At 26.2% G+C, this 27319-nt stretch overlaps 4 protein-coding genes across 7 annotated transcripts; 2 read left to right on the plus strand and 2 right to left on the minus strand.

Moving 5' to 3' along the window:
* Positions 1–2778: 2778 nt before the first annotated feature.
* Positions 2779–4175, minus strand: LOC112693474 (SPRY domain-containing protein 7). Its single transcript, XM_025568563.1, has 5 exons — positions 3934–4175; positions 3752–3868; positions 3503–3663; positions 3332–3434; positions 2779–2915 (listed from the first exon to the last, which is right to left on the minus strand). The coding sequence occupies exons 1-5, from the start codon at positions 4040–4042 to the stop codon at positions 2818–2820; spliced, it is 588 nt and encodes a 195-aa protein (XP_025424348.1). The 5' UTR covers positions 4043–4175; the 3' UTR covers positions 2779–2817.
* A 301-nt stretch (positions 4176–4476) lies between these two features.
* On the minus strand, positions 4477–10327 carry LOC112693464 (ankyrin repeat domain-containing protein 27-like). The gene is made up of 4 exons (XM_025568554.1): positions 10160–10327; positions 7794–10088; positions 7279–7314; positions 4477–4486 (listed from the first exon to the last, which is right to left on the minus strand). The coding sequence occupies exons 2-4, from the start codon at positions 10079–10081 to the stop codon at positions 4477–4479; spliced, it is 2334 nt and encodes a 777-aa protein (XP_025424339.1). The 5' UTR covers positions 10082–10088; positions 10160–10327.
* Positions 10328–10453: 126 nt separating this feature from the next.
* Positions 10454–12509, plus strand: LOC112693485 (rRNA methyltransferase 2, mitochondrial). The gene is made up of 4 exons (XM_025568577.1): positions 10454–10763; positions 10909–11048; positions 11879–12116; positions 12205–12509. The coding sequence occupies exons 1-4, from the start codon at positions 10633–10635 to the stop codon at positions 12392–12394; spliced, it is 699 nt and encodes a 232-aa protein (XP_025424362.1). The 5' UTR covers positions 10454–10632; the 3' UTR covers positions 12395–12509.
* Positions 12510–12687: 178 nt separating this feature from the next.
* Positions 12688–19547, plus strand: LOC112693483 (uncharacterized protein C11orf70-like). Of its 4 annotated transcripts, XM_025568575.1 has the most exons (7): positions 13445–13513; positions 13590–13666; positions 14171–14252; positions 14340–14400; positions 17683–17873; positions 18974–19146; positions 19239–19545. In XM_025568575.1, the coding sequence occupies exons 3-7, from the start codon at positions 14175–14177 to the stop codon at positions 19438–19440; spliced, it is 705 nt and encodes a 234-aa protein (XP_025424360.1). In that variant the 5' UTR covers positions 13445–13513; positions 13590–13666; positions 14171–14174; the 3' UTR covers positions 19441–19545. The 4 variants fall into 4 exon arrangements, with proteins under 4 accessions (XP_025424358.1, XP_025424360.1, XP_025424359.1 ...); XM_025568573.1 differs by lacking the exons at positions 13445–13513; positions 13590–13666 and adding an exon at positions 12688–12911 and having other exon boundaries at positions 19239–19547; XM_025568574.1 differs by lacking the exon at positions 13445–13513 and having other exon boundaries at positions 13535–13666.
* The last annotated feature ends 7772 nt before the right edge of the window (positions 19548–27319 follow it).

Genomic DNA, 27319 nt, shown 5'->3' on the forward strand with positions numbered 1-27319 from the left:
ATTGAGAATAAATAATAATTATTTTAATAAAATAAAATATTCCTTTCCTAGATATGTTTTTAATTTCAGAAATTAATAAACATATTAAACATATTTATTCAAAAAAAAAATGTATTTGTTGCATTATAATAATAATATTAAATTCTATTAATAAATATAATGCTAAATTAAGCATAGCTAAAATTTAGTAATTTCTTTTTAAAAAATATTCCCCATATATTATTGAAAAACCATTCCAACATTAATTTATTTAGTAAATATAATTGTATCTGTTTAAAAAATGTTGCTATGCTTAATTTAGCATTATATTTATTATTAGAATTAAATATTATTATTATGATGCAATAAATAAAGTTTATTTGAGATAATTAAGTTTAAATATTATGTTAGAATACAAAATTTATGGTAACATGTGTAACAATAATATACTTTGCTGATCATTGTGTAGCTGAAACAAGTTGTTAGATATTATAAATAGACAAAACAGGAGTTAAAGAGGTGAAATATAGCTTAATAATGGATAGTATCAATAATGATAATCTCATTTCAATTGTGTGGATAAAATGGTCAGTTTAAATGAAAATAAGAGGCTTTCATTAATATATATAAATATTAAAATTATAAATAGTTTGTGCACAAAAATTTAAAATCCTCTGGAAATACATGGTTGTTAAATATTTTTCTATTTACATCTGATTGTCTCATTAACCAACTATTGTATAAGATGCTTGAAAAAAAATGTCAGTGTTATTTCCTGCTATCAAAATATTAAATTTCTCATATTCAAATAATAATCATTATCATCACATAATAATTTTTATATATTTCAAAATATGATTTAGTTATTGCACTAAATTACAAATAAATATTTTTATATCATATCATTAGAAAAAATAATTAATTAATTTTTTCTAAGAACTTAGAATACCATACTTTTTAACAGTAATATATCCATTTTTATTAAACCCTTAATTTGTGTTATAAATAATAAAAATGTTATTAGATTTTTGGCCATTCCACATTATAAACTTACCTTTATCATTCAAATAATTCATTTATACATATCAGATGAAAAAATCCATTAAATCACAATTATTACATTATGTTCTGAGTTACCATTTGAATTATAATGTACTCATAATTTAACTATCAAATATAACTGTTTACAAGACTGTGCATTAATGTTAACCAAAATAAATGTAAACTATTTACAATTTTGTAACCTACTCAAAACCTTTTTTACCTGATAGTCCAATTTAATTGTCAACCAACCACCTTAAGAAAATCATAGTCATAAATGTTTAAATAGTTTGTTCATATATTCTCGAATATAATTATTACATAAATATTTTGTTTTTATATTATAGAAATAGTTAAATACTTATACATTAAATTAAATTGTATGTATTAGTTATATGTACACAATAAGTTGACAATCTTAAAATGTAATATCTTAAACTTGACATATTTTAATAATTTTTATATTGTATACATTGATTAGAAGAAAATATGTTTAATGAGTGTCATGTGTATAATAATTAGTTGATCATATTTATATATTTATGTGTCCATATGAGTGTCAATTTGATAAGCATAAAATATAGAATGTTAACATTGTTTAAGTATAAGTTGACACAAAATAAATTATATTTATTTATAATATGTATTATACATTTATTGTACTTCTAATGAATATTTTAATAAAAAAACTAATCCATTTAATTTACTGTTCTTTTTCATGATATACAATAATTGAATATTATGTTAAATATTTTAATGTTGTAAATATAATTTAGAAAAATCACAATAATTTAAAACCAAAGAAGAAAAACAAATATAATATTAACAAACTGCATTAATAAATTATTTTAGAGAATCGATAATTCTTTAAATTGTTGGGATAATGTAACATTCAAAGCTGACTAATATCACATTACATCAAAATATAATAAAAATATACATCACATGGTCATCATTAATATGTTATACAAGTTTAATTACATGCAATTATAAAATGTAATATGCTAAACATATTATGTTATGTATTCTAACAGTTTTAAATAATTATAAATTAAGAAAAAAATAAACAATACATAGTTTGTCCGATGTAGTCAGTCTTTGCCATTAAAGATATATAAGTCATAAGTACATTATATAAAATAAGTTGCATCTTGTTAAAACTAGTTTTTAATACAAATTAATACAACACATGAAAGATGAATTTCTACATACATTTCTAATTTTTAATAGTTGACTTTTAATACACTTTTTAATACTCATCAATAATCAATTAACACTATGATAAAATATATTGATTTTTGTTGAAAAGACACAACTGTTATAATGTTAAGCTTTGATTATTATTAATATTTTCTATTAGTAGACTGACATCTATATGTGTAAATATAATATTAAAACATTTTGTTCTAGGATAACTAAGAACAGTTAGAAGGCACAGAGTATACATTGATTTTTTTTCTTTTTAATAGAACAATTAAAAAAAAAATTTTGGGGATTATTTAATTACTATTAAATAAAATAAGAAGTTTTATATATCTATATTTAATGTTTGATAAATATTTAAATATTAATACAAACTAATAAAATGAACCTTCTAAATATTCTGTTAGTATAATTATATATTATTTATAACTTTACAAACACACTTAAAAATATATTAAAATACAAAAAAATAAACAAATTTATAAAAAAAAATTATAAAATTTAAAATAATACTTAATTATTATGGAATGATAAATGGAATGATTAATTATTTAAAATAATGATTATATGTTATTATTTTTAAGCAATATTTAATTAAAGTATAGACTGCTCCAACATAATTTTATCATAACCGTTAGAAGGTGGGTATGAAAATTTTTCCAGCACAATATCTAGAATAGCACCATCATCAACTGAAAAATAAAAATTGTATAATTATATATCAAATATGTTAGAAGCGATGTGAATTATGTCATACTTAATTTCGTTTGATTTTAACAATATACAAAATAACATTTATTTATAAATATTATTATATCAAATTGTCTAGGTGTTAGGAATGCTTAGTAATCACAGGTACTATACAAAATTATTTTTTTATTCAAAACTAAAATTAACAATTTTTTATCATTTTTTTAAAAAATGGTTGAGTATTATTTTAAATAACATTTACTTTAATTTTTTATGATAAATTAATTTTTTGGTTTTATAATTTTCCTCACAAGTGCATTTAATTACTATATGATATAAATTACTCTTAAAATTTAAATACTAAAAATATTTATGAGACTATAGGAAATTCATTTGCTTGGAAGTTATGATTACTTACCAAAAAGAGCTGGGAAAACAGTTCCTCTTATTCCTGTAATAGGTTCATTAACTGGTTGACCATTAATTGAATAATTTAATTCTACATGGTCATAATAGATACCCTAAAAAAACTCATTATGATTGATTGATAACAAAAAATACCTTATTATACATATGATTAAGAACTTACAATTATGTCTCCTTCTTCAATGGTATTATCTATTGCTTTTAACACTTGCTGATTGTGCCGTTGAGCTCCATCATTGCACAACACCCAAGAATATGGATCGTGACCACCTGGTGTTTTACACAGATCTACATCATTCAAAGCTAAACCTACTCCCCAGATCCCTAATTAGACACAATATCATATTAAAACAAAACAGTACATTTTTCCTTATAAATAAAAAATAAAAATGTACACAGCTGTTTCTATTACCAGATTGCTGTACTTTTACTTCAAAATAACATTTATTTTGAACAATTGGCGCAGTGCACAAGACACCACCACTGCCGCATATTCTAGTACCGTTTTTTACAATTACTACTTCATTACCTGGCGACATACAATTATTAAAAAGTAAATCAATACCGATGTTGATGGCCACATAATAATATTACCCATTCGGCTGGTATCTAAACATATAGGGTTGATTTGTGGAAACGACACATGTTCCGTGTATCTGATGCCGTCGAAGCACCTTTTGAAACATGATAGCACTATGGCCATCAAGATTTTCTAATGTTACACCCAAAAACTAAATAACAAAAAAAACAATGCAATAGGCAGACGAATGAAACGTTTGCGATTCGTTCGTCTGGTGAATTTCACAACGTACTGTATATGTTATGACGCACGTATGCGTTATCAAACAAATCTGAATATTATTGATAACATAGATTAGGGATGAGAATTATCAATGACCAACCCATGTATACTACTATGCTTAAATTACGATATCTCATTCAATTTATATACAATACGCATCGTATCGATATGTATATTACGTAATACGCATGTGTTTGCACGTGAGTTTGTAGAATTCCGAATATTGTGGGCACAGAACTTTTTAAGGTTTTTTATGCCGCTTAAATCTCTTTTCAGAATATTTGCTCGTGAGTGTGTTTATGATCTATTCGCCCAACGTGTTTATTACTGTAAACTTAGACATATCTATAAAGATATATTATTATTATTTATATGTTTTAAACAAGACGTAGTCTTTGATTCGCCAAAACAGAAGAACACAGGTGCACCTGTAGACGATTTTAATATCAAAACTATGAATTACTCAAATAATTTTGAAACGGAATATTGTGATCAAATCAAAAATATAACATAGAAAATATGTTTTCTGTCGATCAAATACCTTTGGAGTGCAATCCGTTACATTTTACTTACAATTATTATAGATGATTAAATGCTGAAACAAGCAGCCTACTATTTTAAGTAGCTGGTTTAGAAAGAAGTCTTTGAGAAGAGCTCTCTAGTAAAAATGCATTTATGATTATCAAGGTTGGGATTTCATATTTCTTATGATACTTAAAAAATAGCAGAGTAAGCTAAAAATATGTTTCATGATATAGAGAACTCAAATAAAAAATTTTATTTTGCTTTTTTTTCATATTTTGCGTTTTTTAGTTTATTGTGCTTTTTTGGGGATTTTTTGAGACTTTTTTGCCTTTTACCTTTGTTTTAATTAAAATCGGGCATATTTTATGAAATTTTATTTTAGTAAACGTGTTTTTTGATTTTTGTTAATCGAATTTTCAAGATTCAAAATTTTAATTTTAATTTTAAATTAAATTATAAATGTATAGATTAAGTAAATAGACCGATTACGCTGATGCAACTCTGTACAATTACAGCGATAATATATAGGTAGGTATAATATAATACAATAATTTCATTTTAGTTATTTGGTTTTAATTTTTGTTATCTGCTGATTTTGTTGGTTTTTTTTGTCGATTTCTATTAAATCTACTAATAGCCAATTATCAATGAACGAGTATAGAATTCGCTTTATACAGTCCACATTCGTCTCGTGTGCTCGTATAAAATTATTAAATAATAAATTTCTTTTTTTTGTTTTTATTGCATATTTTTAGAGCTTATTTAGCGATTTTTAAGGTAATAATATAACACATATTTATGCAATTTTAAGTGCTATAAAATCCCAACCCTGATGATTATAGTTGGTGGCGTTGGAGCGAATTATGGTATTAACCTTGGTTAACCCATCTAACCTAAACGTTTCCCTAGACGTATTTAAGAATAATTTTCAATTCTTAAAAATAATTGAATACTACATGACCTACAACAAATATTCAAGCACAGAAGAGATTGAATTTAAATTATAATACATAATATACATTTAGTCTCCTCTGTCAATGATCAACACTTATTAGTTATTACCAAGGTTCGTAAGTTCATGCATTTGCTTATCAATCTTGCAAAGTTGTATTTAATACTTGATGACATAGAAATCTATTTCAAAGTACCACTGTTAAATATGTGAAATCATTTTACATGTTTTTGCATATTTGGCATATTTATGCATATTTTTATTTTGTCGGGCATATTATAGATACAACATTCTATTAGAATCTATCGAAAATTTAAATGGATAATATATATAAAATTAAAAATAGAAATTGTATTATCTTTTTTTATCTTCTTGATACTCGTACATTTAATAAATAAAATTGTTTCAAAAGTTTCACATTTAAAATGAATTACCTACTGACAAAGACGTACATTATGCGCAGTTCATGAAGGCTTAAGAATAGTATTAAATAGTATTTAAACTCTATTTTTTTTAATTAACATAATGAAATAAAATATAGTTATAAAAAAAATGAATGAATAGTTCATGTTATTTCAAAAATTATTTATGATTTTTTTAAGTAAGCATTTTTTAGATGTGATAGAAGTGCATAATGTTAGATATTTAGAGCATATAAATGCATATTTTTTAACTTTTAATTTCAAAGCATATTTTGCCAACTTCAAGTGCATAAATGCATGCTTATTTAGGCATAAACTTAAGAACCCTGGTTATTACTTATTAAGAAACATTTTATCTTAATGTGCTTTAATAATTTTCAAATAAGACTTTCTCAGTGCTCCATAACATATTTCTTGATCCATATTTAAAATAATTAATGTTTTAGATAGGCACACATGGTCTTGGAACCAGTTTTCTGGACAGATAATAAAACTCAGTGTAATTTAAATAAAAATGTTGGCAAACATCTATTTGTTAAATACTATGAATGTATAGTAATTTATCATTATATAATGACAATATAAAAAAATAAGAATTCATATTATTTAACAGTTTGTCAATATTTTTTAAAATATATTAAATACATATTTTTTTGATGTGCGAATAGATTTTTTATTTTTATTAATTAATGTAGGAACATTAGAACATCTATATAGAATTTAGGTAAATATTATGGAAATAAATTGGAATATAATGTTAAATTATTAAAATTAATTAAGTACATTCATTTTTAAACAAAAAGATCATTCAGTATGATAAACTTAACATTTATACAACAAATATAACAGTATATTAAATATATTGAATTATTCATTAATATGTATTATGTAATAATAAATAATATAAATTACATATCCTAACTAAACTTAATTTTATTGCACGGTCTTATATTTGTTATATAAACAATACAAATATTATGAAAAATACATTTTTGATTTGTGTTAAGAAATATATAAATATTGTTAACGTAAATCTATATACATATAAACATATATATAATTACCAATAAATTAAATAATGTTTTTATTTTTTTTTTATTAAATAAACATAAATTATATGATAAAATATTAGTTACACAGTTCAAAATGAATAAGTAGAATTTAATAAAAAAATTTATTTTATAACAATATATAGCTTTTTTATTTGAAGACTTAATGATTTATTTGATTTTATTAATATCAGGTTGTTTTTTTTTGTAGTAGAAATCAAATTCCTGAAACAAATAAAATATTGAACATTTACACTTTATTAATATTTTTGTTGTTCAGAAAATTCCCTCGATTATAAGAGTTGTGATTTAATATGTAATAATTATTTATTTAAATTTAATAATTTGTGTATTATGCAATAGTTTTATAATAATAACATTAATACAAAGAAAAATTAAAAAAGCGTATTATTGTTATTAATAAAAATCTTGCAACTATAATGGTAAACAGATTTTTTAGTTTCTAGGAAAAAAATCCTTTTCATTAAATTGTAATTTAATTTATATATATATTTAATTTAAATTTAAATTAACAACTAAACACAATATTTTATTTATTTTACAATCGAAAATATGTTGGTTTACAATATTTACACTTATATATATTATATATTATAAAATAATAAAATAATTATAATAAGCTTATATTTACAAAACGATTTAACAGATACATATAAAAATTGAACAAATTTAATAGTATTTACCTTAACTCTGGATTTTTGTTTAAAAGATCTAATGCACTTGTGAATTTGTTATTGATCACTCCGTAGTCAGCACCACGTTTGAGTAGCTTATTTATTATATTAGCATCACCAGTTAAACATGCATAATGTAGAGCACTATTTCCATATATATCCTGTTTGTTGAGATCACATTTTTTAGAATCTAATAAAACATCAATTGCATCAGTCATTTTATGTTGTACAGCCAAATGTAATGCAGTATACTGTTCAGAATTTGTTAAATAATTAACATTTGCTCCATAGCCAATTAACAGTTTGATAATGTTAGTTTGGCCATAGATTGCTGCTATGTGAAGAGGAGTAAAACCTTTACTATTCGTACAATTTATATCAACAAAATTGTTTACATTTTGATTTTCATCATCAATGCCCAAATAATGTTGTATTAAACGTATGTCACCATCAGTTATAGCAGTAATTATTTTTCCTATATTCTTTTGTTGCAATGTAATTTCAATACTACTTCTTCTCACTCTATCTGCAATATTCTTCTTATGGTTTGAAAACATCTCAATCATTTTAGTATTATGAGCACAATCAAAACAAGTTTGACCTCTACGATTATGTACTAACGGATCTGCGTATTGTTCAATCAGTATTTGGACTATACTAGAATAACCCCATTTAAAACTTAAATGTAAAGATGTATCACCCTGATTATTTTGTACATTTATATCTAGTTTTGAATCCGAAAACTCCATAAAATACAATAAAGCTTTGACACATACATCATGACCATTTGAACAACACAAATGTAATGGAGTATTACCCTCATTGTCACCAATCATTAATGCGTTATTATGTAATAAAAATAATAATGCATTCTGTTGTCCCCTGAGTGCAGCATAATGAGCAGGTGTTCGTGAAAAATTATCCAAAGCATTAATGTCAGATCCATATTCCAATAGTAATTCAATAATAAGTGGATAGCCATAAAAAGCTGCTATGTGAAGAGGAGTAAGACCTTGTTCATCTTTGTAATTGACACAAACTGCTGATTCTTTTAACATTTCTTTCATACAAGAATCACATTCACATAAAGGGTGACATTTTGAGCTACATCGTTGTATTTTTACATATTCTATAGTTTCTTTAACTTTAAAATATTCTCCTTTAGAAATATAACTATAAAATGTATCACAATTTGAATCATGAATATTGGAAAATAATTCTAGATTAAAATTATGAACTTTTATGTGTTCAATAGCTGCTTCTAATGAGGTTAAATAAAAGTTGTCATCAAATTCTTCAATATTGTTTATAACAAAATATTTCATAAAATATATCTGTGCATTCCAATTAGGTATTTTACAATGTATAACTAAATTAACTAAAGCACATAAAAGGTTATCTACAGTAAAATTTTTGTTTCCATTAGATAACTTCAGAAATGTGTCTTTCAAACATTTAAATTTTCCAAGAATAGTTTTATGCATATATAACTTGGATAATTCACATCTAGCATTTGGTATTTCTACTTCTACTTTTTGGTCTATTTCTATGTCAATCATAGCACTAGAATAATTTCTTATGAGTTTGTTTAACTTAGCATCTTCTGTAGCAACTAAAATATTTATGTTATTCATTAAAGCAGCATACAGTTTGTTTTGAATATAATACTCTATAGCGAGTTTTAAATTGTTTTGAAAAAAAATATTAGATCGTCTAATATGATAACAGGCTTTTTTTAAACATTTATTATATAAAATGTAAATGGATTTTTTTTGAATTTCAATAGTCATGTTACTGAACTCATTGGACAATAAAAATTCATCCATTAAACATCTTAAGTCTTTCAATAACAGTTTGTTATTTTTAGAATATAAAAAATTCAAACAGTCTTGAACAGATTTTATTATAATAATATCTTCTGACATAGTAGCACTTGTTAATGGGCCATCTATACATATTACTTTATAGCTTTGATTATCTTCTGTATAACAAGTTTCAATAAATAATATGTTAACTGTATTTGTTTTATTGTCATATTGGCATTTAACTACACTGTTATCTACAGAAACTTCATGTCCACTAATTGTCTTGAATTGTGCATCTGAACAATTACTAGGAATTAAAATGTGATCATTAAAATCCTTTTCAGAATATTTAGTCTTCAAAAAGGACCCTTCTCTAGGAACACATATAGGCCATCCATTTTCGACAGCTTTAAAAAAGGTTTCTGTTGATGATTTGCAAAGAGATATCAAAAATTGATTTAATAAAACATCTTCATCATAGCTGTGATCCATTGGATAACTTAAAAAAAAATTTAATACAAATATGAAAAATAAAGTTTGGGTATAACAAAAATTTCATAATGTACTTACAAATGGTAAAAAATCGTAATAAGTTAGAATAATTGTAATCATTAATTAACTTCCTACATTAAAACATTAACACACAATGATTTTGATAGCGTATATGATGTCGTTTTAATTTTTTCGGATCAGTTAAATTAGACTAAAAAATATTAAGAAAGGAAATCTACGACTGTATACAATACAAAAATAATTATGTAATATTAAATTCGTACATTAGTTGTTGCTTATCAATTCTACTTATCAATCTTCATCTTATCAATTATTTTGATAGTTACTTATCAAATGTAAATCTCAATGATTTGAAAAATAAATAAGTTAACAATTTACTTTAGCACATTTGTTTTAAATAGTATAGAATAATATGTAGTCTTGAATAGCGTGCAAATGTTTTTTCATATTATTCTATGTTAAGCTGAATTGTAAAATTATACTATAAAAATGTTATTAATTACTATGTTATAGGTATAAATATTTTTACAATGAAAATAATTCTTGTGTGTAGAAATTGGTTTGTCTTTAAAAATTTTTCCAGAAAGCATAGTTCGAAAGAATGGCTTTCACGACAAAATTCTGATCCATACGTAGAAAAAGCCAAAGTAGAAAATTATAGGTATGTCAGTTGGATATATATATATATATTTTATGCTTATACATCCATTAGTATAAACGATGATGCATATGTTTTCTACATTATTAACAAACAAGATAAACAACATGCTGAACAAAAACTATTTATTTTTATACTTGTAATACAGGTGTAGAAGTGCATTCAAACTCTTACAAATAGATGATAAATTTTCTATATTGAAACCAGGACAATGTGTTATAGATGTTGGTGCAGCTCCAGGTAGCTGGTCACAAGTAGCTGCATCTAGAATTAATGTAAATTTTAATGGTTAGTTATATTTATATGTACTTTAATAACATAAATTAATTTTATTCCTGAATGAGATAAATGTATTTGTTACCTACTGTAGTTCATAATGCTATAAATTGCATGTTTACCATTGACATGGTATCTTCCTTAAGCAGCAACTTATTATTAAATGTTTTAGTTATTTGCGAAATGTTGTTCATGGTTAATTTTGAATAGTTAAAATGTATGCTATCTAAAAATTAAATATAATATTTCTTACCTTAAAGAATAATTAAAAAATATAAGCTTATTAAATTAAAATCACCTTTCTTCTTGTCGTTGGTATTCAAACAAATCAGTTGCTCTGCTTGATTTGATACCATACTTGTTTTTTACACGTCTCCAAAGTGCTTTGATAGATTGTGTTTGAATACTATTACCAATGTGTAAATCACGTGTTTTTAAAAATTGTGCACATATATCTTTGTTTCCAAAGATGTGCCAATGAAAGTAAGTTGCTGTCAAGAAACTCATTCTTAAGTTTAAAAAATCCACATTTACAATGTCTTGTAGTGTTACATAGAAATTGGGACTAACACAATTTTTGTTTTACATTCCTATAAGTATTAAATATGACTATGACATACATTTATAGATAAAGTTATTACTTTAGATAGCATACTAAACGACAAAATATGCAGTAGATAGCACGTTAAATAATGACAAAATGTTGTAATCATGTGTCTTAAAATATAAAATTAAGATAAATATTTCTCCTTTAAAATATAATCCTTTTGTTATCAATATATATATTTAAAGTATTTAAGTAAATTAATTATGAACCTATTTTTTTTTTACTATCCAATTAGATAGTAAATTGCCTTCTGGTTTACTAATCGGCATTGATCTTCAGCAAATGTATCCAATAAAAGGAGTGACGTTATTGGGAAATTCTGATTTCACATCTCCAAAAACATGGCTTAAGATAAAAAGTCATTTAAATGGTCGACTTATAGACGTTGTCTTAAGTGATATGGCTCCTAATTCTACAGGGGTTAAACATTTAGACCATGACTTAATAATCAAATTAGCATACTCAGTTATCAAGTAAGTTATCATTGTAAATTGGAATTTATAACAAATACATAGTTAAATAAATAATAAATAAAATATATAATATTGTTTAATCTTATAGATTTTCTGTTTTAAATTCAAATGTTGGTGCAGCTTGTTTGATTAAAATTTTAAATGGTAATCAAAATATGGAAATTGAAAAAACTTTAATAAAATTTTATACTAACGTAAAATTTGTAAAACCTAAAGCTAGTCGATCGGATTCTTCTGAAATGTATCTTCTTGCCCGTGGATTTAAAGGCCTCAAATAGAATTAATGTTTATATTAATATTTAAGAAAGTTTAAACTATGTACATTAACATGATATTTAAATTGTTTTAAAATATAATTTATTATTCAAATTTTAATAAATAGTTTTTAATTTTTTCCTTGTATTTATTATTTGTATATACAAAATATTACTATATATACATAGTTCATGGTACTTATCATTGACTAATAAGTATTCAGTGTTAATTTAAATAAAATATATAGTGTTATATTTATTTTTATTTTGTTATACCATAAATAGTTATTATAAAGGTGAAGGAGAAGAAAAAGAATTGTTGTTATTTTAAATATTATCTTTTGTGTTACTATGGTTTCATATTTATTAGATCTATGGTGATTCATCAGCCATTAGCGTATTTATGAATATTTGTTGCCATTTATATTTATTAAAAAATTTTTGCCATTATGTCTACATCAAAATATACTTTTTACCATCTTTCTAATAAAGATCCTGCTGGATTATATACTAAAATGATTCAAGAGTATCTTCTTAAATGGTAAGAAATATCCAAAATTATAAATTTTTATATATGAAAATAGATATTGTTTCATATTTGTGTAGTATACACAACTATCGATTATAAATAGTAAACTAAATTTATATTTACTAGTAGGTATTTATAAAAGTCGACATATACCTCGTACAGATTGGGACAATACCAGTTTTGAGTATGACTTCCTGGTGTTCCAAAGGGTTTCAGGATTACTAAATTAATTTTTTTTAATGAAACTTCAATAATTTATGTTACTTAACATTATATCTTTTATTAAATACTTGGTTGAAAAACAGTTCAGATTTCATTAATAATTAAAACAAGTTATTACAACATGCCTTATAGTCAATTTTATGTGACAATACTTTCAGCAAAACAACTCTGACTTTTGTCTGACGAACTGTGAAAAAGTATTAGATACCTAGTAGACACAGATAAATAATTTTGTATTTCATTATTAATACCTTAAAATAATTTAAATATTATTGATTTATATAAGGTAGCAAAGTATGTAAGTCATAAATTGTTATAACTGAAGGTTAGGAGTGATAAGATTATTTTCCATACAAGTAATAATTGTCTCAGTTTTTATCAAATAAAATAAGGTAAACTTAATTTATATTTAATGCCATTCCTTATTAAAATATTAACTTACTATTACATTCATATTAATGTTTATAGATTTATAGTAAAATTCAACAGATGTTTGTATAATTGCTATTAACGCAATTAGTAAAAAAATTATTGTGTAATGATTGGTAAGTAGGTACCTACCTTAAATTTTGATTTCCCATATTAAAAAAATCTAAAAACTAAACCAAGATTTGGTTAGGGAAATATATTTCACTGACTCACAATGTTTTTTCCGATAGATAATCACAGTGTATATTAATTTGTTTTCTAATATTTTTGTTATAGTATAATTTTATGTTCTGTGAAAAACATTGTGTCATGTTCAAATTTTCAATTTTTAAAAGGCTTTAAGTTTAAAAATGTATAAATATTAAGTAGGTACAATTTCTGTTATTCTTTTTTAATTTTTTGTGTAATAATATGAAGTCTTGCGAAAGAGAAAATATATTTAAGGCCGAATTCCTTAAAATTAGTACAACTTTTATTAAATGCATAGAAATCACGATCATGGTATTGATTGAAAAAGTTTCTCTTGCATTTGAAATAGACGATAGCTATATAAATTATACATATATAGGACATTTCACCAGCAAAAATTTTAACAATAATATGTGAATTTCGTTATATAGGTCAATGAAGAAATGTTTACACGTCGATTATTACGCTTTTAATCAAGAGTTTACAGAAGATGACATTGAGCAGTTTGCATTGGTTTGATAATATTAATTTAATTAAATGAATTGACAGGAATAACTTAAACTATATTATGCAAAAATTGAAAATATATTATTTTCATAGGATTTATTCCGAGATTGCAATGTAGTGACCACCTTACAGACCCACTTTGACGAATTCAAAGGTAAATATTTAATTTTTATTGAAAAATTATATATACTTACACTGTCGACACTAAACCTATAATTATATATCTACATGTTAAGTACCTATATTATACTCGTTAAAAATAATGTATTATTGCAGTAAGTAATGAGTAAAGGCATAGTTACAGGGGCGGATCTAGGGGGAGGGGTTTAGGGGATCAACTGACCCACAGTAAATATTTGTTGATAAAGTTGACCTTTTGAAAATTTTTTCTCTTTTTAGACCTTGATTTGAACTCTTGGACAGTTGGCCCATCGGAGTTACTTGAAAAATGAATGCCATGTATATTCAAAATTTAAAATTTTTCAATTCATAATTTATATTTTCAATTATATCGTTTTAGTAGAAAGTTAGGTTATTCCGTACGTTTGTTGCGCTAATAAAATTAGATTATATTAATTAATCGTAAATATTTCATTATCGGTGGTATCACTAATTCTAAAATGTAATATAAATATACACTTTTATGAGCATATTGTGTTTTTTTTTTTTTTACAAGGTATTCATTTCTAATTCAGTTTCATCCCTAATAAATCGCCTCTTGAAATGGCTTGACCCACAGTTTCCCGACTCTGGATCCGTTCCTGCGTAGTTAGTATGATGAAAATAATAAAGTAATAAAGTTGTATTGTCATCATTAAGTCAAACGGCCAGGGATATAGGTAAAGTGTGTATGAAGATTAAACCCTTCTAATTTCAAAGGTCCAATTAAATCCAATTAATTATTATATATAAATATAGGAGAAATTTTTAATTTTTATGTACACACTACAAATAACAAGACCTTTTTTTAATTAAACATTTAACTAAATTATACTTGTGCGGAATACATTTAATGTAGATTAATATTTATAATACTATTTTTCAAAAATACTTTTGGTATTACAAAATATGTGTAATTTTCTAAATCAGTACCAATTAAGTATATCTATTATTATATTGGGATAATATAAAATAATGTAATATTATTAAAGCGTACGCTTACCTCCAACATCGAAAGTAGTAATGATTTAAATGTGATTAAAACACTAGATAAATTTAATAAACTATTTATTTCCTATCATAGATATAACTTTAAAACATTTTTGCTACTCTTCTTGTGTCTACGTCGAAGACATATTTCAGATAAATCAAGAGTGATAGTGAACTTGTCCAGAACTTCTTAATATTTATAGGGACGTCATTGTGGATAAATTACAGATAATGAACAAAACCAGTATAATGTAGACAAAGGTTAAATTTACTTGCATAATAATTAAAAGTATTTTCTTTTAAATTTAATTAAATAAAGGTCTTTGATTATATTTATAATTACTGCACAATTTCTTCAAAATTATTTTCATATCCATCAATTAATTAACTGTACAAATAATTCTTAAAGCCCCCATTCCTAGGGCTTCATTTAAGGGGGAAGCACTGAATACCACTGCCTGGGCGTCAGTTTTTTTGGGGAGCTAAAATTTTGTGGTCGGAAATTTGCTCACTTGTGAATTATTGAACTTTTTTTCTAACTGCGCCAGAACGCAAAACTACTAAATATGGCACTGCCTATTCCCATAAATAATGTATACCTACGCTCCTGGTCAAGGATACTATACAACAGTACATTTTTTAACTAGTTAATTAGGTGACACAAATGTCGCCCAGTGATTAAACTCTGTCGACAGTATTTTAAAAGATTGGGCGAAATAATGCGAAACAAAATATAATACTATAACCGTACTATGGTATTATACATTGACTATTTTGAGAAAAACATTTTTTGTCACCCAGTGAAAATTTCTTATAAAATGCACTGCTATACAAATACATTTTATAATTGTTTTGATGCGTATAATAATCCGTATAAAGTAATGGAAAATATTAAAGTTCATACTTAAATCAATACATTTAGATTTTATTTTATTTAAAAGAAATACTATCTCGAAAAGTATAGCTACTGTCGCAGTGGGGTACCATAAATTTTCATTTGGGGGGGGGGGGGGGGGGGGGTGGGGGTTTTTGGCTTGGAGTTGGGGGGGGGGGGGGGTTAAAAATGTTTTCATATATATCATATTTTTTATAACATTGCAGTCAGTGATTGATAATGAATTAAGATAATAGTAAGTAATATACCATATGGTAATACATTAATTTAAATCTAAATACAAATTATATATTTTCCCTCATACTTTAAAAAAAAAATCTTTTTCTTAATTTATAAAATTATTGATTTTTACAGGGGCGGTTCCAGGGGGGCCCTAGGGGCCGCGCCCCCCAAGCCCGTACCGTATTTATAAAAAAATGTATAATGTTAACAAAAAATGCATATTACTCGTATAATATGGACTATTACAGCGGTTCCCAAACTTTTACATTCAAGAAACCCTTAAAAAATAGTTTGTGATTCGGGGAACCCTAATGTCTTTAATTTCAATTCAATTCTAATTTTTTTTAAAAACAAAAATTATAGGAAAACCAATACTCTAAAAATATTTTCAATAATACTGTTAATATTGTTAATGATTACTTTTTATTAAAATTAATATAAAACACAATTTTTTTTTAAATAATATGAAATAATATTTTTTCCAAATTTAATATAAAATAAATTTCTCAACATTCACATATATCTGGCGGAACCCTTAGCATTGTCCCACGGAACCCTAAGGTTCCGCGGAACACACTTTGGGAAATGCTGGACTATTATACGACGCACAAGTATGTAGATAGAGCCATAGAGGTATGATGGTGTATACGAAGTGCCTGCTATCTATATTATGAAGAACAAAATTTGTTTATTTATAACCTTATTTAATAAGCCTATAAATAAACTATATTAATATAAAATATTCTATAGTATCATACTATGATATTATTATTTTATAATATTCAAAACATGATTTGCGTAGCACACATTTCTGTACGGACTAAATTGTTGTTTTCTTTTTGTTATAAGATTTTGTAAAATTATAACTTGCCCGCGTCCTAATCAAGACTCTAGAGCCGCCTCTGGTTTTTTAATATATATTTTTCCTGAATTTTGGGGGGGGGTTATAACCCCCCCACGGTGGATCAACCACTGTACTGTCGACTTGAATAAAGATCTATCATACCTATTCTTAACAATTTGATAACACTAGGAATATAAATTAATATTTTCGATAATTTTTTTTAATATTAATTAGTATAGTAATATAATTAAAGCATAATTAATTTGGATATTTCATAACTGGTAATCTATAATGACTTCAAAATGATTCAAAATAATTTATTCTAGGAAACAACGTAAACCGAGTACAGACGGAAACGATTCCTTGTAGCGTCACGTCTATGATGTTTTTCGATAGACTCTTGGACCCCAAAAATAACATCGTTTGCAGTGGTACTGATAATGATGGTAACCATAGAATACGCCAGTGCATGGAAGTGTTCAAAAACGGCATATACATCTCGAATAAATTAAAAATGGTTAATATGAATTATTATTTGTATACATACAGTTGTTATGGAAAAAACGGTTATATGATGCATAACGACTCCTCATTTTTTTGGTCTATGCGTATACTTATTATTTAATTTGGGATACGCAGGTACTCAGTATACGAGTATACTATTAGCTTTAGCTATAAAAAGTATTGACGAATATTGACTTTTTTTATACAAAAATCAAAAATACTAAACTTATCTCCTAGTTATTACTACTATTAGAGACCTAACCTAACCTAACCTAATATTTTCTTTTAATTAATTTTTCCCGTGTTAAATGATAAGTTACAAATCATCGTAGTTCCCCAAAAAATCCATGATAACGTGTACGTAGACAAACAATGTGCACGTGCATTTGTGGAATGCCACAATCAATACGTGAAAATTTATTTATAGAATAAAGTTGCTGATCGTGTGCGCGCTCGCGAAGACCGAAAAAACTACAGGGCGAAAAAGAAAAAAATAGTTGTGCGACAAAAAGTCATTCGTGTGCGACCGTCCTTATGACTACCGGTTAGCGACTTCCTATAATTGGTAGATAATTGGAAAACTATTCTATAAATAGACAAATTATATTGGGTTGTATAATAATATAAAATTGCTTTTGCAAGAAACTAAAACAACCGATTTTAGGAACAAATATTTTCTAAGCAGAAAATCATATTGCCATTATATAAACACGAAAATAGTTTAGTGGTGCTAAGCATAATTTAGCCTACCCTTAATTGCGCTTGCATACACGAATACGCTTAAAAAATAACAGGTTTAATCAAAATGCATAAAATGTACTACTAGTGTAAACTACCCACTATGGATACATATAATTATCAATGTATTTAAATTTATATAATTTTATTATATTAGAGCATCAACAATAATACGCATGAATTAAATGTGAACGAAAACAAATTCTAATAACATCACTAATATTAAAATATTACCATTATATATCCACTATTATAGCTAGTAGGTTGTTGACCTATATTTATATTAGGTCTATACTTAAAATACCGACTCACATCCGTTAGGACTCAGGTCTCAGAAGGAATTTATAACGTGTAATCCAATAACATGAATTTCAGATGTCATTCGAAGATGAATCCAGTGAATATTTGTTGTACAGTGAAGACGAACGCGCGGAGTTTATATTTCGACTGTTGCAGCATTTTTTGATCGGTGGACGTTGGTGTCAAGACGACGAAATCATTGAACCGTATTTGACAGCAACGAAACATGTGTACAAAGATTTACTTAAGTAAGACAATTATCATAGTTCATGATAATAAATTACTTCATATGAATTATGTATTTATATATTTTATATTTTTAAAATGTTACTTGTATTAGTGTCGAGAAAGTAACTGACTTCGGGATACGAGTTTCGTCCAAGATATACAAAGTCGTTGCTTTCAATTCTAATAACAAGATTTCATTTCCAAAAGAAAGCATAAACTCCGCACCATATAGTTTTGCTTATTTATCAGTGAACCCGAAAACTCGAACGGTTGCTTTATTTTTTCATAATGTCGGAGACAAAATTTATACTTGAATAATTTATAAGTAATCACCATTGTGCTTGAAGGCTGCTTTGATATATATTTTTTTTATTATACTTCTGTGAATATATTATATTGAACATTTTAATTTTATTAAACATTTTTCAATAATATACTAGTATGATTTTCATACCTTTGTTTATTTTATCAACTATCAGAAGCAATATTATCATTATAAATGATACGAGGCTACTCTGATAGTGACCTATGAATTAGTGATTTCAATTAAATGTTTTACTTATTACTTACATGGCAGGTGTCAGCAAATATTGATTAGGAGGGTGGGGGTATAAATATACAAATTTGTCAACTACTTTCTAAAATAAAATTCTACAATACTAATATTACTTAAGATTAAAAGGACATTTCATCTGCATGTATTGTCTCTAATACTGGGTTTACATGTATATGTTTCATGTAGCGCCATTGTGTACACCAGTTAACATATATCACCAGAAATTGTTTACATAGATTCGCACAAAACTGTTGCCACTCTATCAAAGGCGGTTTGAACATTTACATCTTACCGGGGCAGTATAATTTAAACTACCCCACTTACCCTGAAAAAATTGCTCTGGCTTCTCTCGTATCACATTAAAACTATTTAAACGATAAAACGTAAATTATGTATTTCGGAATATGTTCATAAATATATTGGTATGCCTACTAAATTTAAATTTATTTAATCAAAATATACATAAAAATGTTTTATACCGGGGCATCGCCCCGGTAGTAAGTGCTTACTAGCTGCCTCTGCACTGCATTGCGATCGATGTTCGTCGTTTTCTTATACTATCGTTATCCTGTGTTTGAATTTATTCAATATTAAATATTAAAATTGCCTGTCCTTGAGTGCCTCCAATGGTTGGCTTCTTATCTCCTATCACTGAAGCCATATTTCCATAGGCGTAATTTGGGGGGATTAGATGTGCTTAGCACCCCCATTTTCGAAATTAGCACCTCCAAATTTGTTCATATTAATCTACCTTTAAATACTCATTTCTCATTATGTATAGAAAAACACAGTTTTTATTGTATAAATATATAAATTTATTATTTAAATAATGGTGGTGGAAGTTCATCCTTCATCTCTTTGGTTCTCGAACTGGATAATAGTAATAGGTAGGTAAATATTAACTGAAAAAATTAAATTAAATTTAGAAAAGAAATTTAAAAAAGAATAGGTGTGTCTGGGTAAGATAGTGCATTGCTAGAAGACAACATTTAGGCGCATTCAATATTGTTTTAAAATAATTTGCATCAGATGATCCAGATTTTTTCAAAATCCATTTAAGAAAGCGATCAGAATCTCTTGTTTCTACTATTTGAGGCAAAATTCCATAAACACTAGGATATCATTTTACATTTGGCAGGGCTACCCCTAGGGTAGGTCCATTGGGACATTTGTCCTAGGCCCCACGCGAATTTTAGGGCCCCGCGCTTACGTTATGATAAATAGGTAACTAATATATAAAAGTATGAATAACATTTGTAACAATAGTTAATTGTTCAGTATTCATTTTTTAAGTGTTGTTTCTTATTAGGCAAACTTTGATTAATAAATTGATTTTATTCTTTCTGAATTTCTGATCAAATCATCAGTGGCGCACAGAAGTATTTTGAGAGCACATGCAACTAAAAAAAGTTAGTCACCTACCCACCAATTATTTTTTTTTTAAAAAAAACGTTCGTTTAAATTGTTGTCTGTAACTGTAATTAACTCTTAAAACAACTATTAATTTAAGAAATTAAGATTTATTATAATTAATTAAAATTAAGATGTCTACACTCTGTACACTACTCGTATAGGTATAATGTTTGTGTTATAACAATAATGTTATTTGCTTGCCATCAGTGGCGGATTTAACAGGAAAAAAATGGACATTTGCCGCCTGGGCCTCTACCCGTAAGGACCCTCGGAACACAGACCCAGTCCAGTAGCGCAATCAGGAATTTTTCATGGAGAGGGGTCTGACAAAATAAACTAATATACAAATAATAAAAAATTATAATATATATATCTAGAAAATGATATTAATATACTATTATACGTACCAAGGGGGGGGGTCCAGACCCGGAGTTCACCCCCCTGGTTGCGCCACTGACCCAGTCTTCAATTCACTAATTTTCATTTCAACGAAAAAATTAAAATAGAACAGAAATGGACCACGATTTTGAATATTCTTTTCGATACTGTAAAAACGTAAATGTTCAAAAGTTTGAGTAAAACTCATGGGGCGGCACGTTTTAAAGCTGTGAAAGCCTTAATTCAAAATGTCGAGTGCAGTGGCGTAACGATAGGGTGGCATGACGGACAATGGGCCACGGGCCCACGACTCTAGAGGGCCCTTCAAGAAAAAAATAGTACATTCAAAAACAAATCATCATAATAGTGAAATTTATAAATACGATTCTGTTTAAAAATATATGTATATTTTTGTAAAATAAAATAAATTTAATAACTGATCACGATTATGTTTATAAATTATTTTATTTACCAGTCCGTTGACATTGTCGATATTAATATTATTATACATTTAATGATATTGTTATTTGTAAAATGGAAATAACAATGAAGCGTATCGCAATCGCTTGTCTTTGAAACCGAACGTAACATTTATATTTAGATACTAGATCAGATTAGAACTATTCTAGGAAAAAGTGACCGTCGTTTAGTCGTTGTTACTTGATGTTCTTTTAATTTATATTTTATTTTGTTATTAGTCAATGACGTGTCGTTTGGGCTGGTCGTTATGAATCAGTTTTTGCGCTTAAAGTTAGATTTGTTGTAATTCAAAAAGCTTTAACAAAAGTTAAACTTTGCAACTCTAAGTTAGATGAGCGAAATGAAGCAGATGGGATTAAAAAACAAATTGAAAATCATAATTTTATTTGCACTTTAGTTTTTCAATGTAAAATTTTACAAATTATAAACATAACTTCTAAAATTCTCCAGTCAAAGTCATTTGATTTAGATAATGCATCTAATTTAATAAAAAACTGTTATGAACAATTAAAAGAATATAGATGTAATTTGGAAGAAGCAAGTATAGTTGCTAAAAGTTGGTCTATCTCTACAGAGTTTCAAAACAAACGTCGTAAAGTAGTAAAAAGATATTTCGATGAACTATGTACTGATATGCGTTTAACTTGTCCAGAAAGCTTATTTCGTTTAACTATTTTTAATAGAACGTTGGATATATTAATAAATCAAATAAGTAAACGTTTTTCAAGTTTTCATGAATTAATGCTAAATTTCACATGTTTACAACCATCTTTTCTCACATCAGCAACAGCTTTAGAGCTTTTAAATGAAGCTACAAAGTTGGTAAACAAATATGATAAAGGCATATCAAAAACATTTACAAGTGAAATTTTAGCTGTAAGATCAACTCTTAAAAATCAAATAAATCTTGCTCAACTTTTAATGGTGAAAAATCATTCTTTAACAGCCAGTTTCCTAGAAGTATGTACTACTCTTTTATTATTTTTGACAATTCCTGTTACATGTGCAAGCGCGGAACGGTCATTTTGGAAACTAAAAATTATTAAAAGATATTTAAAGAGTAAAATGATACAAGATCGTTTAAGTGGCCTGGCATTAATTTCAATCGAATAAGAAACAGCCCGAGAAGTTGACTTTGAAGATTTAATCGATATGTTTGCCGGAGCAAAAGCAAGAAATTTTGAATATTTAAATTTTGTATTGCTTTGTATATATTTTTTAAACCAAAAAATGTTTAGTAAAATTTTACTATAAAAATAATATTACACTAAACATGTTTTTTATTGTTTGTAGCCTTAAAGGGTAGAATTGTATAGGTGGTTAGTTTTTGAAGGATATTCCTCATATCTCGTTCTTCCAAATTTATAAAACTAAGGGCCCGATTGGATTATTTTGCCACGGGCATTAAAAGTTCTGGTTACGCCACTGGTCGAGTGCATTGTAGACTGTCTAGAAAATGAGATATTAAGAGTTGGAGCATCTGGAGATGATATTATGGCTGCTCAGACATTACTATTATCACATAATTGATTACTTTTTTTTAATTTGTTATGGTGGCATTCAATGCTTCATATATCAAACGATTAATAATTTAAATAATTTATATAATTTGTTTTGATATATCAATTCTGGGCAACTACAACTACAAAAAAAAAAGTAATTTATTTGATAATGGCTAAAAATTGTATTTCAACAGCATTAACAAAATTAAAAAATCCTAGAAATGAAAAATCTTACAATCATTTCATGGCAAAAGCAAAAACAAATTGGGAAAAAATGGGTTTGAATCATGCGGACTTTCCAACAGTGAGAAATCGGCGAATTAAGATAATGGTTGGTGAAAAAGCTACTGATTCTTCTTTGGAAACGTTTGATAAACATAAACAATGAAGTTTTCGATACAATATGCAGCAATAAGAATTTTTTGGTTTTTTGATGCCTGAAAATTTACAAAAGCTGATAGAAGGTGATTTAGATATCAGTGTTGGTATTTTGATTGAGAAATACGCTGATTTATTTACAACTGATCTGAAATATGAGTTAATTAGTTTTATTGATTTATATTTTTCTTAAAATAACGATTTTATTAACAACAGTCTACTGAATAACTTAAAATTTATCATTGATAAACATTTGATAAACAGTTTTCCAAAGTTTAACAGTCTTTTTAGATTATTTTTTACACTCCCTGTTAGTACAGCAAGCGCTGAATGAGTACTGAGTTCTTTATAAAAATATTAAAAAAACATCGTTGTGCCACTTTAAGTGAAAAAACTTTCAATGAATTCAGTAATTTTTATCAAAAGATCGGTGGCAAGTAAAATAAATCTAGATACAACTATTAAAATATTTGCTGAAGCCAGATGACAATTTACAATTTTACTTGAATTACCGATTTACATTAGTAATATACTATGTGTTTAACAACATAAATATTTTTGTTTAAATTTAATGATAATTTTGATAAGGTTATTTAGAAATAATATATTCAGTTTGGAAGATTTAAATATATGTATATATTTTAATTTGTTTCGATACCTATCTAGTTTAACTGTATTTTAAGAGGGAAGTCACGAGTTAGTATTTACGATGATTCATAATTCTTGGGTCATTTGAATCGTATGTCGCCTGGGCTTTTTTCCTTAAATCCGCTACTGCTTGCCATACTCCATAATGATTGGTATACAATTTGTCCAATTATAAACCCACCAATCCACCTATCACCCACCCACAACGAGAGCACATGCAATTGCACCCCTTGGTAACCTGTTTGGGCGTCACTACAAATCATATTCTTAGAAATGTTGAATGTACCGCGGCCGCATTTTCTGTAATTTTATTTATGTATCTCTACATCCGTCCGGCGATAATATTGATTTATTTATATTGTAGCCGTACTTATATTATAATTAGGCTTAGGCAATGCATTTTTTAACTAGTTTACTGGGCGACACAAATGTCGCCCAGTGATTATACTCTGTCGACAATATTTTAAAAGATAAGGCGAAATAATGCGAAACAAACGTGTAATACTATAATCGTACTATGGTATTATACATTGACTATTTTGAAAAAAACATTTTTTATCACCCAGTGAAAATTCCTTATCAAATGCATTGGGCTTAGGGACTTAAAGCTCTAAAAAATACACAAATATGCTTCTAAAATCATTAAAATATGCATTTATATGTATTAAAAAAAATGACCACATAGTACACAAAATAAAACGTGTCCATCGTATATAAATGTATTTTTAAACTCCGAAACAAAACTTTGTAATCGGCTACTCGTAGACTGTTGTACTTTTGGCATTACACAATGTTACAAAATATACGCGTACGACGTCTTACATATGATTCGACGTTGCGTGGTTGCGAGACGCAAAAACAACAACGGATAATAATCGACTGAACTGAACACTAAACAAATAATCTATTACTCTATATCGACATCCGATTGATATCCAACGGGTTTATAGTATTATTTGGGTGATGCCCGTTTCCACTAAAAGTAGACCTTTCCCTTTTCCACCAAATGAGATATTGACCACGTTTTTACCAAAAAAATTATATACTATGCTTAAATTAAAAACTATAGTACAGAAATAACTTTATTTAACATATACTATTAATTTAATAAATGTAGTCATTGTATAATATATACAATAAAGGTTGGAAAATGTTAAATTTTATTTATAAAAATGGTCTGATATAAAAAGGTGAAAAAAATGATATATTATGGTATACAATACCTCAGTTACCTATAAACGTACGGTATAAAGGTACGGTTTTCAAGCTGTGACTACTCTTAGCGGATGGTCGCAACGATTTTAATAATTAATCGTTGTGTTGTATTAGTTTTCTACAATACAAATGAATGCTACAGCTGGCATTTAATATTAGTTTAGTTTAATTCATTTCGATATTTTGTTGTGCACATGCATATTTTTATTTTATTTGTCATTACAGATCACTATAAATGGAACAAGTTATAAATAATAATAAAATACTCATATATTTATTAGAAAAGGAAAAAGAAGAAAAAATAATTTATACTTCAAATATATATATAGTACTTCTTCAATTAACAGCTCATCGTCTAGCGTATTTAAGTTCTGTAGTTTAAAATGTAATATTAGATAATCTTTAATTTGTTCCCGTACATGGAAAACATTAGGAATTTCCAACAATACATTGATGATTGTAGACTATATAAATAGGTCATTACAGGCACGTATTTAGGGGGGGGGGCACGGGTAGACACATACCCGGGGGCGTCAAGTCTCAGGGGCGGCAAAATATTTGAGCAAAATTAATTTTAAAAATGATGTACTTACCTAATGAAAAAAAAAATAAAACAATAAAAAATAAAATACTATGTTTAATTATGTTATAATTTGTAAACTAAAAAAAAAAAATTGTATTTTTATTATATTATAATTTGTTAATTAAAAAAAAGGACATTGTATGTTTTATTATGTTATAATTTGTTTTATTTTATAATTAAAAAAAGGATTAAATGATTTTTATTCATAAGTTATATTTTAGTATTAAAGAATCTCAATTATGGACGAAATAATAAGTGTTAAATTATTATAATTTTTTTTTTTTTTTGGGGGTGGGCATAAGTTATATGCCCGGGGACGCCAAATTATTAAATACGGGCTTGGGACATTCATAATTGGGGGGAGTATTGCGCCCTCTCATTCCTTTCTAATACCTGCAATGATCATCTGAAATATTCCTATGTAAAAAATGTTAAAAATTTAATTACAAGCTTCATGAATAAAGATTTATTTCTATTCTTAGACTATTGTTATATTTAAATTTACATAAACAATAACATCATTTAACTAGATCTAGAAATTAAATTTAACAAATATCTCTTAAAATTACCCTTTTAGTAATTTTAATATTAATGGTACACTTAAAAATGCTTTTTATTGGTTAAATATACTTCTATTAAATACACTTAATTAATTATACATAATGCCACAAACAAATTTAAGACAGAAAATAATAACATTCTATAACTAATATAATGAAAAAAAAAAATGTATTAATCATTTGTCATTTGATAATATTTATTCACAAATAAGATCTTTTGAGTAAAATATGTATAGTTAATTTAGAAATTAAAAAAAATTAAAAACCTTAGTTCACAGAAAAACTTCAAGAATACCTAACTAATATATTTGTAGATATAACAAAGTATAATTTTAATTAATAACCATCAAATTTTAAAAGATTTTTGTAAGAAGGAAATAATATGTAATTCATTAAAAATTATTTTATTCAGTTCCATACATGTTTGATTGCAATTTTATTGAATAATAAAGAATTAGTAATTATGATTTTAAATATTGA

This window comes from Sipha flava, unplaced genomic scaffold (genome assembly GCF_003268045.1).
Source record: "Sipha flava isolate LNK unplaced genomic scaffold, YSA_version1 87_pilon_pilon, whole genome shotgun sequence".
Lineage (NCBI taxonomy): Eukaryota > Metazoa > Arthropoda > Insecta > Hemiptera > Aphididae > Sipha > Sipha flava.

Excerpts from the sequence above, each read along its gene's own strand:
- LOC112693464 (XM_025568554.1), bottom strand. The coding sequence starts at position 10,081 with ATGGATCACAGCTATGATGAAGATGTTTTATTAAATCAATTTTTGATA. Across the intron at positions 7,315-7,793 it reads AACAAAAATCCAGAGTTAAG|GAATTTGATTTCTACTACAA; the intron begins GTAAATACTATT and ends TATTTGTTTCAG.
- LOC112693483 (XM_025568573.1), top strand. The coding sequence starts at position 12,820 with ATGTCTACATCAAAATATACTTTTTACCATCTTTCTAATAAAGATCCT. Across the intron at positions 17,874-18,973 it reads TCTCGAATAAATTAAAAATG|ATGTCATTCGAAGATGAATC; the intron begins GTTAATATGAAT and ends CATGAATTTCAG. Across the intron at positions 19,147-19,238 it reads GTGTACAAAGATTTACTTAA|TGTCGAGAAAGTAACTGACT; the intron begins GTAAGACAATTA and ends TACTTGTATTAG.
- LOC112693485 (XM_025568577.1), top strand. The coding sequence starts at position 10,633 with ATGAAAATAATTCTTGTGTGTAGAAATTGGTTTGTCTTTAAAAATTTT. Across the intron at positions 10,764-10,908 it reads GCCAAAGTAGAAAATTATAG|GTGTAGAAGTGCATTCAAAC; the intron begins GTATGTCAGTTG and ends CTTGTAATACAG. Across the intron at positions 11,049-11,878 it reads AATTAATGTAAATTTTAATG|ATAGTAAATTGCCTTCTGGT; the intron begins GTTAGTTATATT and ends CTATCCAATTAG.
- LOC112693474 (XM_025568563.1), bottom strand. The coding sequence starts at position 4,042 with ATGGCCATAGTGCTATCATGTTTCAAAAGGTGCTTCGACGGCATCAGA. Across the intron at positions 3,664-3,751 it reads AGTAAAAGTACAGCAATCTG|GGATCTGGGGAGTAGGTTTA; the intron begins GTAATAGAAACA and ends GTGTCTAATTAG. Across the intron at positions 2,916-3,331 it reads TGTTTTCCCAGCTCTTTTTG|TTGATGATGGTGCTATTCTA; the intron begins GTAAGTAATCAT and ends TTTATTTTTCAG.